This window comes from Rousettus aegyptiacus, unplaced genomic scaffold, assembly GCF_014176215.1.
Source record: "Rousettus aegyptiacus isolate mRouAeg1 unplaced genomic scaffold, mRouAeg1.p scaffold_m13_p_1, whole genome shotgun sequence".
NCBI lineage: Eukaryota > Metazoa > Chordata > Mammalia > Chiroptera > Pteropodidae > Rousettus > Rousettus aegyptiacus.
The window spans coordinates 117,569,883-117,584,523 of record NW_023416284.1 but is presented as its reverse complement, the minus strand read 5'-3'; the positions used below and the strand labels follow the sequence as shown (position 1 = coordinate 117,584,523).

The window sequence follows — 14,641 nt, the reverse complement described above, 5'->3', positions numbered from 1 at the left end:
GTCACAGTCAAAAGCAGGCTGGAGAAGCAGGAATTCGGGCAGGCGGTGCTAAACACCCTCTCCTTCAGCCAGCGGTGGCAGCACTAGGACGTGAGTCCTAGCAGTGCCCGCAGCTGGGTGATTGGAACCCAGCAGTCTTGGCTCCCATCAAAATTTCAGCAACTTCTCAAAGGTTTCTGCGTCTCCTCCATCTCGCGCAGAAGAGGACAGGGCGGGGGCTGGTGAGCCCAGCCGGGGTTTGAGGTTTCTCTTACAAAGACCCCATTGTAACCTGTCTGGTCACTGGAGTTTAGAAAAACAAAGTTTTCCTTGATGAAAGCAGCTTTTTTCTTTCCTTCTATTTTTAAAATCAGAAGGGGAGGAGTGGGTGGGGGCACATTCTCTAAGCAATATGCTCAGACGCCACCAGTCCCTCCAACACCATCAAAGCTTAGCTGTGAGAGATAAAAGGGGTCACCTCATAGGGTCAGTCTAAAATTTGGTGTAGTTTTGAAGCAAGGTGCAAGGACCTCATGCAAGAGAGTGTCACTACAGGTAAATCTGAAATGAAGCCAGGCGCCTGCTGGGTATCAGGGCTCTTCTGCTTCACTCCTTCCCAATTTTCTTCCTCAAACATATTCCCCTCAGATTTCTACTGGGCATAGAAACATTTAAAAAATGATACTGTAACCGATCTGGTGTGCAGTACCTCCATTCCTAGCTGTTCCATTTTAGCTAAAACACTGACTTGCAATTACTGATTCAATCGAGGTATCAAATGACAACCATTTTCACTATTGAATCTCTTTTTAAAAAAAGCATCAGACCCTCCCCTTCTGTACAACCCGCTTTTGGTTTAACGCACTCTGTAGAGGCGATGGCCCCCCGTGACTCCTCTCCCCACTTTGGGGACGTAGATCATGTTCTAATCGCACAGTTTAGCCTCATTCGGAATACCGCAGAGTTGAAGCAACCTGTGCTTGCTTGGAAGTTTTGTTTATTTTATTGGGTTTTAAAAACCTGGCCTCCACAGGGACTGTCTGTGTGTGTGTAGGGGGTGGGGGGTGGGGGGTGGAAGGAGGTGAGGGCTTCAGTCCTAAGACATCACTCTCAGTATCTCCTTGCTGTCCAACATGCTCCACTAACCTATGTGTGCTGTTTTTGTCAGAGAGGTCCCCCTGGCGAACAGGGTCCTCCTGGGCCTCCAGGCCCCCCTGGAGTTCCGGGCATCGATGGCATCGACGTAAGTTTCTCTGCTCCTCCAGTCCTGTTTTTTCCTAGCCTTTCTCCAGTGGGTTGGAGGGTTTTTTTTCTTTCTTTCTTTTTTTTTTTTTGAGAGGGCCCAATGCCCCCACTGCCATAGGATTGGGCATGACTAAGAGTTGGGATTTGGATCTTAAAAGCCCGAGGATTTTTTGGAGGGGGGAGGTGGACCTCCGGCGGTCATGAACCTTCACCATTTAGCCCTTACCCTGTCCCTGATCTGAGTGGTGAACACGCGTGAGATTCTCCCACCGGGATCTCCAGTGCCTTCCACTCATATACTGCTCTTGCTTTCTCTCCTACCCCTCCAGGGTGACCGAGGTCCTAAGGGTCCCCTGGGTCCCCCGGTAAGTTGATCAACGTATTCACACTCCTCTTACTTCCTTTAGACATAGTGTGCAGTCATGTGCTTTCAAAGAGTCTCAACTTTGTATCTTTTTTTTCTTACTGCTTCTCCCTCTCCTGCCTAGGGTCCTGATGGAGAACCAGGAAAGCCAGGAGCACCAGGCAAGCCTGGAACTCCGGGTGCTGATGTGAGTAGGTGCCCGAGCAGGGTCTGCGTGTGTTTGGGGGGTGGGGGGAGGGAGACGGCAGAAGGGAGGGAGAGAAGGAGGAAGGGAGAGACTTAGAGATGTGCTGGACAGGTGCTGGGGGTGTGTGTGTGGGGGGGTGGGGAGCGGTTGAGATAGACCCAGCTATAACAGGGCTGTGGCCATGAATTTGACTAGCATGTCATGGAGGTGGCAGTTTTCTGCAAAGAGACCTGCGAGTATGTTGATATCTCGAGATTCTCTGGGGGAAGCACGCAGCGCTGGCATTTGCACCTCTCAGAAAACAGGAATGGGTACCTGGTTCGTGCCTCAGACAGTATGCTCTGTTCACCGGTGACTCTCACCTCACTTCGTGGCCCAGGGGATGCTGGGGGAGGAGGAGGAATCCTACTGGTCAGTGCTGGGACTTTGCAGCAAATTGTCTTGCTCTTGCTTTTTCACGGACACTCCCTAAATTAATTTAAGAAAAGAACTTGCAAGCAGGGAAAGGGGCAGAGTACTTCTGAATCCCCATGAAAAGAAAAAAGAAAGATGCTCTTGAAGGGTGGGACTGTGGTGAGTGGGAATGTCTGGGGTGGAGGTGTGGGGGGGGGGAGCGGGAATAGTCAACACACATGGATAGGAAATTTAAAACTAGTTTTCTCTCCTTCCATGGTGGTTTCTTAGCTGGCATCATAGACAGAAATAAGCTGCCTATTTGATGATTGGAAACAAGCAAATTTTCCCTCCGTTTTCCCATCTCTATACCCTCCTTTCCCCATCTGGGGAAAGCTCAGATACTGAGTTATATGGTAAACCTAATACTAAATAATATTTCTTCATAATAAAATTACTTCAGGACTCTCACCATCTCTCTCCATGCATTTGACTAATTCTTACTGAGATCCCAGTACAGGCGAGCCCTTGACTTTGTTGCTGGGATGCAAAGTGGTGTAACACATAGCATCTGTTTTCAGAGAACAGTCAGTGGTGCATTCAAATTATCCTTCAAGTTACACTTTATGTGGTTTCCCAAAACTAAAGACTTTTCTAACTCAAAGAAAGCACCTGAAAACCTATGTTTGGAATTTCCAAGAATTTTTGCCTAGAGTTTAAGACAGAAGCTTCATTTTGAGAAAAGAAAACTAGCTAGATTTCAGCAGTTATTAAGACATTTTCTTTATCAAGATTGTCATAATGGAAGTTTTGTCTACGCTATTTATGCTTTGCAAGATACACTTTGTTTTACATTTCAAAGCACCTATTTTGAACTTTCCATGTATGCAAAGTGACAGTGTATGAGGCCCCCAATGACTAATATTTGGAAGATACAAACCAAATATCAAACTAATATTCTTATAATGCAAACTAAAATTATATAGCTTGGCTATCAAGCTCTTTTGGAAAACATTGTGAATGACCGGAAACTATCACGTGATAAAAAAAGTCAGATAAATACAAGGCCACTAAATCAACTAATAGCCCAGTATAAGCTGGATTTATTTTTTCATACCTTTGAAACTTGGAGCTGACTTTTGTGTGAAAAGAAAATTTATAATTCAATTATTATAAATTTTTTGTGGTGCTTGAAGCACTGAAGGCACGTCTCGCTATTTTTTTTTTTTTTTTTTGCTATTGAATTGCTGTAATTTCAGGCAGAGGGCCAGACCAATCTGTGCCTTAGTTTTACGGTGCTTATGTAATGTGCTTAAATTCTTTACCATTGACTATAAGGCCATAAAGAAATGCCTGGTTTGCTTTACAAAGTAATTTCCCCACTTAAACAGAAATTTTGAATAAACATAAGAAGTATTTCAAAATTTTCCTAAGTACAATGTAAATAACAATTACAAGTATTTTTTTCTTTACGTATAGTTATAGTACAATAGTGCAGAACAAACCAAATTTCCAAAGTTAAAAATATAAGAGTAAGACTTCTAGAAATTTGATCCTGGAAGGTCCTCAGGGAGAAACTGATGAGAGCATTGAATCAGTCTCCTGGGATTGAGAAAGAAAGCAAGAGATAAAAAGAGAAAGGAAGGAGAGAAAAAGTAACAAATCCATGTATATGCCAGTATTTTAGGCAATTTACTAGAACTAAGCAAAAATTAGCTATACTAATTTGCATTTTTGTAGAACTTTTTTCTCAAGCACCTTCACAAATATTATTTCTTTTAACCTTCAACAACCTGGAAAGCAAGTTTGGCTAATATTATTCTCCACAGATAAGGAAATTGAATAATTACGAGGACAAATAGTTTCCTCAGGGACCCAGAGTTATATAGTGGCTAAGATAATGAAAGAAACCAGATTTCTTTGATTTTTAGCCTGACTCTCTTCCAGAATGTTTTGCCTCATTCAAATACAAATGAAGTTCTAAAATAGATGAATAATCAGAGAAAATAGGAAGGAAAAGAGTAATTGTGAATTTTTAGTATCTGAATTATTACCCAAAAAAATGATATGGGTAATTCAATGAATAATAAAAATAATTTATAATTGATATTTTATAATTATTTGTAAATATTTATATGGTTCATATTCACCAAATTTTGAAATGGAGCCACATGGAACTTATAAGATTCTGAGATGAAAAGTTTTCTTACTCCATCCTTTGGCTCATTTGACATTTTAAACAAATCTTTTACCCTAAATTGAGAATAGACATTGAGAATAACGAAATACTAGTAAGTAGATCAGAGTTTGCTATTTGTTTAGCCCCCAAAATAAAGGAACTGAGTAAGTAGGAAAGCTTCAATAATCTTTTCTTGATATGTGAACCCGAGTGTGTTATGTTAGTAAGACCTTAAACCTCCAACTTCTTTGTCTTCTGCTCGTTGGGTCATTGCAAAGCTGTATTTTTTGGTAATATTAACAAATAGTTAATTGGATGATGTTTGGAAGAAACTGAAAGGAACATGGTTCAAAGGTAATTATCCTTAGTTGAGTGGATTTTTGAAAGAGAAGAAAGAGTCATGGCAGCTATGCTTGTAAAATTATTCCTTGAGTCTCATGAGATGAGTCATTGGAATGCTGGAAGAAAATTATAATGAGGGCTCCTGTTCCCTGCCAAGCAGCAGCATGAAAGTTCAGAGCACAGTCAGCTCCAATATCATCTCACATAGAACTTTATCTTCCTAAATATTCATAAGAAAGCAATTCTTTCTGCTACTGATAATATTTTCCTCATTCATTTCTTTGGTAAATAAGAATTATTGCAAATTGGAATTGTGTGTGTGTAAATGTGAATGTGGAGAAAATAGGTAAATAAAATCTTTCTTTTTCCTGCTAAGACTTTAGTTTAAGTTCTTTCCCCTTATACACATGTAAAATTAGAGACATCAGAACTTGGTTATAACTTTGCACCCAAAGCACAACTGTATTATTATCATCAATAATATCAATAGAGAGACATTTTCATAGGTACTATTTGCTATCACATGCTTAGTAAATAATATTCTACTTATTCTTATAGCATCAATCTAAGATAGGAAAAAGAATTAGAATTAAATGTAGTTAAACCATACCACTTTTTTACAGGAAAATATTAGAATATCCTTCGAATATATACAACAATAATCTGTTGCAGATGTATGATTAAGATAGTGAGTTATTAAGAAATTATTCTGCAAGTTCAATGAAAGTGGAAATAATAAAACATGAGGAAGTAGTAGACATGTGAGGGGTCCATGAAGTACAGTGCTCTAGATTTTTTGTTTGTTTGTTTATATGCAGAACCCTTTCTGAATGAGGTTGAAAGCTCCTAGAGGGCAGGAAACCTGTCTTATACCTCATGTTAACTCTTCACAGCATCTAGAATAGTGCTGACTATGTAATAATGAAGATAATCAAAATAGATAACGTTTATTTAGGGTCCACTTTACCAGGCAATGTTGTAAGCCCTTTGTATGTAATATCTCATTTAATCTTCAAAATTGCCATATGAGGTAGATATTGTTATTACACCTATTTTACAAATTAGAAAGCTGGAACACTACACAGTTAAGCACCTTAAGAATGGTTGCACGGGTCATAAGTGACAGAGCTGGGATTTAAATAAAAAATAAAGATATGTGGAGGGACAAGTGTAATATCCTTCCACCAAAAAGACTAACCTAAATTAATTTTATTCCGTAGTCAGGTATTGAGTATATGTTAGATGACAGGGGCAATGTTCTAGGATTGAATGGACATGCGGCCCTTGTCCTCATGGAATTTATGCTTTTCTACACAACCATTTTATAACAGAGTTCACTGTGACATCTGACACCAAAATGTATTTTCAATTTAATTCGAATCACTCCCTAGGGATAGATGTACTTTATCATGTCCTATGGAAGGTACTACATAGGAAGTGACCTGGAAGTAGCCTCCAGGTTATCCAATCATGCATTTGGTTTTACTTTATTATTATACAGGTCAAATTCTACCATGTATAGTAGGCACTGTCTTACAACCTTGTCAGTTATTCCAGTCACAGATTGAAGATGGTTAGTGGGCTACGGGTATGGCAATTGACCAGCCTTGGTATTGGAGAAAATATACATGAAGTGGGAATTAGAGTTTCCATTGGTTAAACATGCCCCGAGGTTTACAAAATCTATGTGCCATATGTGCTTCCAGACAGTGTTCCTGGATATATGGTTCGTTTGGTGAAATACAAAAGCCAATGTTCCATGACTTATAGGTATCAACAACTAAGATATTGGGGCTTGTTCCTTAATTACAGTGTCGCAATTACACTGGGGAGACTGAAAAATCAGTCTGTCAAAAATTCTTTTGTTTGTGTGTTTAATAACTTTCTTCTTTGGTAAATTTCCAGTAATTGACATTTTGAGCTCCCTTTTTTTTTTTTACTTTCTTAAATTTGCTCTAAGGGGTTATAATGTAGGAAATTAATTGATGAAGAGAAATGCAAAAATGTTGGCCAGCGAACTAGTTTTTTATATAAATTACAGGAAAGTACTTTATTGATAATTTTGCAAACTATGATAGATTAAATATGAATTTTTAAGTAGGGTTTTCATATTTTCAAGAACTCCTTCCCTTGATGAATACCATTTGAGTCTTTTTTAAAATCTTGATAATGGGTTTTATAATATATTTATGTATGCATGCATTATGTGTACATGTACATATACATACATAATACAGATATACATATATTTATCTTTAGCAAGGTACAATTTCAAGATTACATGATAAATGACAACATCTAAAAGTGTCAGAGTAAATAAAAAATTAAAAATATAAAACATGCATCTTCACCGAATTAGAAGATTCAGGTATACACACATTTTCTATTGAGAATGATTACAAAATAAGTACTGGTAGGGAAAATGAGAATGTTTGAAGATGTCCTTTAATAACTACTTTAGTATTAAATATAATAGTTACAAATGTGTTTTATAGTAACTGGAATGGTATATATGAAAATATGTACTTAATTAGAGCTATTTTTACTAAGGAAGATAATGTAGAAATATGCATGTTCTCAAAAGTTTCACCTTTAAAAGTTAATGTTCTTAAATAAGCAATTGTCTTTGCTAGAAGATGGCTGGAGGGCTTTAGGTGACTGCAAGGCAATAATGAGACTGATTATTTTTTATTCTTATTGAAGAAACATTTTATTAACTCTTGAGATATTATCAGAGAGTTATAGAGACGTATAGTATTTTTATTTTATAAATGAAATAAGGGAAGTATGTAAACATGGGTAAGTGATAGAGCCAAGACCTGTCGTCCTATCAGATTTAGCTATTAGAATGCTGTAATTGTTTTATAATATAATTTCAAAGCAATGACAAAAAAGGCTAAATTATTGAACCCTGTGATAAACAATGCAGTTAGTAGGAAGTTAGGAATATGATATCATTTATCAACAGAAAGTAACCAAATGATGGTATGTTAAACATTACCTTTGAGTGAGAATATAGAAAGTTATTTCTTTATAAATATTTGCATCATACATAGCTAACCATCCTGTACATAATTAATAAATAAAATGAAATTATCCACTTAGTGTTTGCCTAAGGATGCTACAATAGTTCTAATATTATCTTTCTTTTTAGGGATTAACAGGACCTGATGGATCCCCTGGCTCTGTTGGACCAAGAGGACAAAAAGTAAGTCCGCCACGTGGTATTAATTGCTGGTATTAATTAGATGCTGAAGTATAATTTTATTATAGTGTTTGCAAATCAACTAACATTAATTATGGAGCAGATGAAACACACTGTTTAACTAAATTTGTGTTTTAGTTGAATTAAACTAAATTAAAAACACAAAAATTGAGTATTTTAATGATTTTAATATTTATCCAGTTTGTATATTTACATATTTATGATACAAAAAGCTAGGTACAATAAAGTTATTTTTATTTTTAGGGAGAACCTGGTGTGCCTGGATCTCGTGGATTTCCAGTAAGTGAATGTAAAGCGACAGAATTGAAAATATCCTATCTTTGGGTAAAATTCTGCCATTGTGGAATTTCTAAATGCAGTTTTGTCCATAATATACATCACATAGAAGTTTATGATTTATCTGTATAGCAAGCATTCTGACTATAAGTAGAAAAATTTTAGAGAAATTTAAATGTAAATGTAAAATACATATGTCTGTTTGCAGGTAGTATTTCCGAAGAGACATTTCCCCCTCAATCCAAGTTGATAGAAAACATTCCTTGCCTAAAAGCAGCAAATCTAAGTATTCGATGTTTAGCTCATGGCATCACATCACGTTCTTCGCAAACTGGTTTTCTCTCTAATGAAATATCAGGCATCAGATGTTATTGACCACCTAATTCTCTGGCTAGTCTTTTCCTACCCTAACATTCTGGCAGATTTATTATTTCTATCTATCTGTAGGAAGTCTAGATTCTCAGGCTGCTTTCCCTTTCTATTTTGCTCTTCATTCCTCTTTTGTTTTTGTCATTAATCTGTATTTTCCATCTTGTTTTCTATTTGCACTGTTTTCTTTGCCATATTTCAATGACTGTCAACTTTTCCATTAAAGCCTATTTTCAGAAGTGAATAGCTTGCTGGCCTTTCTTCCATATTTTTTTCAAATCAGAGCTCAACATCTTATAGAGATGGCTTTAAAAAGATGCAGTGAAATTTATCAAACATCTAGCCTCTGATAATGAAATAACTTATTGATTACTTTGGTGTTTTCAAGCATAACACTTATTTCCCAAATTGATCACATATTAAAATGTTTGAGTAGGTGTAATTTTTCAAAGAATGCCTTGGAAAAGTCCCACTTATTAAAACGCAGTACCCGTATCAAATTATTGCTTGTCTTGGCTGCCTAAATAATTATAAATAATAATATCATTATCAGAAGGTGTATATTGATTCCATTGGATGCTTTATATGGCTATTTTACAAAAGAAAGCCTAGAATGAAAGCTGACATGAATATGCAATCAGAAATAGCTGTGAATAAAACTTGTTAAAGCCAATGTAGGAGGGAAAAGAGTAATGAAGAACCTCAAGGGGGGGGGGGGGGGGCGGGACTGAACCTGGAAAGCAAAGAGAGAGAATAAGAGATTCTAGGCAGTTGATATTGTTTTATTAAATTCAACAAGCATACAGTTGGGGTTTATTACATATAAGGTCCTTGTTAGGAACTGAGGCTAGGAGGATGAGTATAATGTGGTTTCAATCCTTAATTATACACAGTTCGATGTTGCTAAAGAGATATAAAGTATAAAGGAGAGAGAGATCAAATGACTAGTTTTAAAATCAAATTCAGCATATTAAATTAGGATCCCATCATAAGTTGTTTCAGAGATGACACCATTTTGTTTTTAATATCTACTGGATTTGGTGTAAAAGAGAATGCATATCAGACTCCTTCTTCTTCCCTGCCTCTTTACGTTTAATATTTGTTTTGGGGAACATCCCAACATCATATAAATTGTAAATCAGTTCACCATACTGCTATAATATAGGTTTCTAATAAAACATGAAAATGAAAACTCTTTAAACTGTTAGGCTGTGACGTATCTCTTTGTGAGTAATGGTGAGTTCTCCTTAGGGCAAAAGTGGATGACTTGTTTACTTTGATTTTCTCTAAGAAAAAGTTTGGAAAAAATATTACTGGTTAGCTTAGACATCAAAGGAATGTCTGAGGAGCTGACACAACTTCTGCTTCCTTTAGAAGTAGAGCCATGTTTGCTTTTCTTTGCCCAGTGCTTTCTTTAGAATGAGGAACATGTATATATTTAGTGATAGCGTTTATAGTTTATTTTTGAACTGAGTTAGGCCTGTGTCTGTATTTATACCAAATATACATCATGTCATAATAATTTTTATTTCAATCTTTTAGGGCCGTGGTATTCCTGGACCCCCTGTGAGTATCATCTCTTGGTTTATTTTTATATAGTCTACAAAAATGGCCTATTTCTCAGATCCCAACATTACTCTCCAACTAACACTCTACTTAGTGGTGTTTATGGTATCCTACTTACATGCTCTTAGATGGCTACTGTGACAGAGCCCCTATTATGCTAAACAAAGTAATTTATAAACTTGAGAAATTTTCATTCTATTTTAAGTAGCTAAAATTTGTTCAAATGAGTTATTGTCTCACTGGAAACCAAAACTAGTAAAGATACATAATTTTAAGTTGGGCGTTTATCCTATTGGATATAATTTGTGATAGATTTTAAAAACATTCACAAATCACCATGTCCTTTTAATGTGTTGACTTCAGGGTCCTCCTGGGGCAGCAGGTCTTCCTGGAGAGCTTGGCCGTGTTGGACCAATTGTGAGTACCACAGCACCTTTTGACAGACATTTGCTGATTTAAAAGACAACATTATTAGGAAAGGCAAATTTCTCTAACAATATGTTTTTTCCCTGCAAATCTAAATAATGGCTAATGAATTTGATTCCAGTCCATAATACTGATGGGAACCAGGGATAATAATGCTAGCTTGTTTTTGCAAAGTTATTTTAATTTTTTTCCCAAAGTTTTCAGCTAACATTTCCTTCCCAGCTTCTAGAATTAGTAATCAAGTCAGGTAGTGTCATCTCCATTTTATAGACTCAGCCAGAGTAAGGATCCAGTGTCTTTTGTATTAGACTCTCTGAATAGAATGAGAAGTCTGTAGCCTAAAATTTTTACCATGTGTATTTATGTTAGGATCTTTACATTATAATCTAACCAATGTAATTTAACTTTAGGCAATAAAGAGCTGAACCTTATAGAAGAAATTGCTGGTAATAAGTACTTGATGTTAATATTCAATAAATCAAAAATGTTGAAGTAGTGATGTTATGTGAAGGATAGATAATTTGTAAACTCATTGGGAGTACAGCCACATATTATATACTTTTTTTCACTTTTCTATATGTGCTTAACTATTTGAAAAATTTATTTACTTAACAAATGAATGAATATGAATGATTATAAAATTAAATCTAAGATGCTTTTGATTTCTAATGGTAGAACCTTAAGAAGGAAAACATATGCCACGAGGAAACTCTGGATATTAAGACTAATTCGAATCTATTTTCATTTGAATGGCTTACTTGAATTAAGCCATCTTTAATCTTCTGTCTTAACTGAAAGAGAGTGAAGTGACAGACCAAGTGATAGCTTGTGGGTGACTAGAACCAAGGAGAGTCTGGCACTGCAGGGGTTAACCTTTCATTTCACAGCTTCAGGCTGGGTGCAAGCCTTCTTTTGCTACCAGTACATAGATAGCACTAGCAGTATTGACTGTCCAGTTCCTCTGTAAATCAACTAGAAATATATGTCGTGTTTATGGTTCGTTTTCAGGATAGACAAAGTGATCATTCTATAGAGAACTGGCTTAGCTTTTTTTCCTTAGTCTCCCTCTGCTTTGTTTAATTATTTTGGTGAGATTGGAACATTTTTATTCTTCTGGTTTTGTGGAGCTAACTGGATTATGGGCCACCCATTGATTTTGGTGGCAGGTCTATGCATGGCTGAGCTCTGTAGGGGATCTTAGTAATATTATTCTCTCATGCCTCACCAGTTTTATACACTGTGTTTTGACATGTGTATAACCATTGTGTCACAATTTTCAAATAATTTAGGGTGACCCTGGGAGAAGAGGACCACCTGGCCCCCCTGGCCCCCCGGGACCCAGTGTAAGTTATTTGCAGCTTGAATTTCTCAACATCTGAGAGTCAGGATTAAAGAAATTTCAGAACCAAAAAAGCAAATATCTGTTAATCGAGTTATCCTAAAATTCCAAAATAGCTACTTTTTTTTTTTTTTTTTTCACCTATTCAGAACATGGGTCTTTTTAGGTTAGAAGAGCAGGGGAATCATAGTAACTTAAAAGGCATTTTTCAAAGGGAATGGCTTACTCATTATTTTGAATCCTTTGATGCTTGTGATTTCTCAAAACTTGGATATATAAAAGGAACATTCTAAATGAACTAGTTTTTACAAAGGATTTACACAGTAAGAAATTACAAAATAGGAGTTTAAGTAGGAGATAATCCATATTTTTAATTTATGATTCAGAGTTCCCTATATTTTCTGTTGTCTCTCATTTCGTCTCTCTTTAATCCTCTAACAAAATCTGCTGCAAAGAAAATATACCCATGAGCCAAGTTTTTAGAATATTAGCATATTATATGCTGCTTTGTTCCTTATATTTTATTGAACAAATATATTTATTATATTTTTTTTGTCCAATGAACATTCTGTTATTTGTAGGTTTGACTTAAATATTTAACTATATTCTTAACTTTAATATTTTCCTACTTTAGGGAACGATTGGCTTTCATGATGGAGATCCATTGGTAAGATGTTTTCCTTCAACAAGATACAATTTTAAATCAAAGATCATGTAAAGAGATGAATTCTCTTTAAAATTATCTTGCTGGAATATGTTGTATTTCTGTATTTTACTTTACTCAGATGGCAGAGCAATCTATGGCACTAGTGAACTGGTGGCTTTTAAATGCTCAGACTGTAACCATTTTTCATTATAGAAATATCTTTATTTTTCCATAATCTTATTTATAACTAAGATGTATTTTATACCAGAGCACCCCAATTTTAAAAGGTAAAAGCCAAATAACTTTCTGAGACTCGTTTTACTTATAAATTAATATTCAAATGATGTTGGTAAACTACATTAAAAGCAATTTTGACCCATTCGATGAAAGAATGTGAACCTCAGGACAGAGGGAGTCCAGTGGAAGGGTGAGGGAAAAATGATCAGGTTGTGGTATAGTGGGTTACCTGAAAACATTTTATTTTTTCAATAAATTAAATCTGAAATAAGTATAGGAAAATATTAGCATTTATTAAATTTGGATGGTGGATACATGGGGAAAAGGTTAGATATATTGTCTGTAGTTTTCTGTTTAAAAATGAAATAATAAAAATGGAAAGGTTTATTCTGAGTTATTTAGTGAATATAATTGCATTGGGGTTCTGTAGCTGGAATTTGTAAAAATACATCATTTTTCATAAAGTGGAGGCTCTGGTTTATATACTCTCTGTCTCTATCTTTGGCAGTGTCCCAATTCCTGTCCACCTGGTCGCTCAGGATATCCAGGCCTACCAGGCATGAGGGTAGGAGGATAATTTCAGTATTTTATTTTCAAGAATGTTATCCATAGAAAAAACATAGCCTTTCTGTTAAGCACTGGCCTTCCTGGTGCAGAGACCTTACTTGATGGATTAGGCAAGTCTGTGTTTGCTTATTTTGTGGTTTAATCTGTGGTCCTTATTCAGTCCTAGAAGTTCCTGCTGGTGCCCCTGACAGACCTTCCTACCCGAGTCGCAGATATTTGATTACACGGTGCTTTTGTTGTTCAGGGAAGAAATATCAATAGAATGTTTTGAACTGAGAGAATTTAGAACACCAAATTAAGTTTCAAAAGTTTGCCTCCTATGAAGGAGAGGGGCAATTCTGCATATAATATATTTGAAACTATTTTTGTTAAAAAAAAAAAATGGAAAACTACAATATAGACAAAAAGAGAGACTTTCCCAAAGCATTTTTCTCTCTCTCTGCCATCATAATCACTTCAAATTTCCCATAAAACAAAACAAAAACAAAAAACAAATACTGGAGCTAAATGGCGCTCTCTCTCTCTCTAATCTGTGAGTCTGAAGTGATTTTGAAAAATCCCAGACCAACGAAGTTCTGTTATGATCTGAAAGGCCCCAAGGCACTAGTTTTTCATTTTTGGTTTTCTCTAAGTTTAGTTTTGACAGATTCCCACAACTGCAGAAGATTTATGCCTGGACTGGTGTCTTATTTTTCATAAAGACTTGCATTCTTGGCACAAGAATGGCTCTTAGAGTGAATGCACTGATGTTTGGAATGTTCTTTCATATTTGCCTCATTTTAGTGTCCAAAGTACGCATATGCTTACAACAGGTGACCTGACAAGAAAAGATAGGGATCTTTTCTCATGCTATGCAGCCTTCACTGACTGCTCTTTAGAGATTTACTTTTGCATTTAAGATAGGGTAACAAGAAGAGTCAGAAAGTTGTGCATCTGTAGACGTTCACTTCTTATTCCAGACCTTCTTTCAGCTCCAGGAAGGAAGATGGGTATAGAGGAGGCAAGAAGGGTTTTCAGAGAGCAGAGGATAACAGTAGATTTGAGCCAGGGCTGTCACATCCAGAAAGTAAGTTACTGGAAAAGAAGTTGTTTGGGATGGAGGGATCTAGGGACCAGTATGCAATATATCATGTTGCTAAACCAGGGAACGAAGGTTTGTTATGATAGAACAGCATGTTTGTATTAACTAAAACTAATATGGCAGTCACATAATACACGTGGAGTTATTAAGGTCATTTAAAGTAGTTACGCAACCTTTTTCTCAGCAGTACTTTGTCACAGATTTGGGAAAGCAAGATCG

At 36.1% G+C, this 14,641-nt stretch overlaps 1 protein-coding gene across 3 annotated transcripts in view; it reads left to right on the top strand.

Annotated features, from left to right (window-relative positions):
• Positions 1-14,641, top strand: part of COL9A1 (collagen type IX alpha 1 chain) — an 83,648-nt gene that overhangs the window by 20,643 nt on the left and 48,364 nt on the right. For 2 of the 3 annotated variants that reach the window (XM_036219137.1, XM_036219140.1), the window contains 10 exons: positions 1,148-1,222; positions 1,554-1,589; positions 1,713-1,775; positions 7,844-7,897; positions 8,159-8,194; positions 10,103-10,126; positions 10,490-10,543; positions 11,842-11,895; positions 12,526-12,558; positions 13,283-13,339. In XM_036219137.1, coding sequence (XP_036075030.1) covers positions 1,148-1,222; positions 1,554-1,589; positions 1,713-1,775; positions 7,844-7,897; positions 8,159-8,194; positions 10,103-10,126; positions 10,490-10,543; positions 11,842-11,895; positions 12,526-12,558; positions 13,283-13,339 — 486 coding nt within the window. Of the gene's footprint in view, positions 1-1,147; positions 1,223-1,553; positions 1,590-1,712; positions 1,776-2,688; positions 3,544-7,843; positions 7,898-8,158; positions 8,195-10,102; positions 10,127-10,489; positions 10,544-11,841; positions 11,896-12,525; positions 12,559-13,282; positions 13,340-14,641 lie in introns of those variants that run through there. The other variant, XM_036219142.1, reaches the window with a different exon arrangement.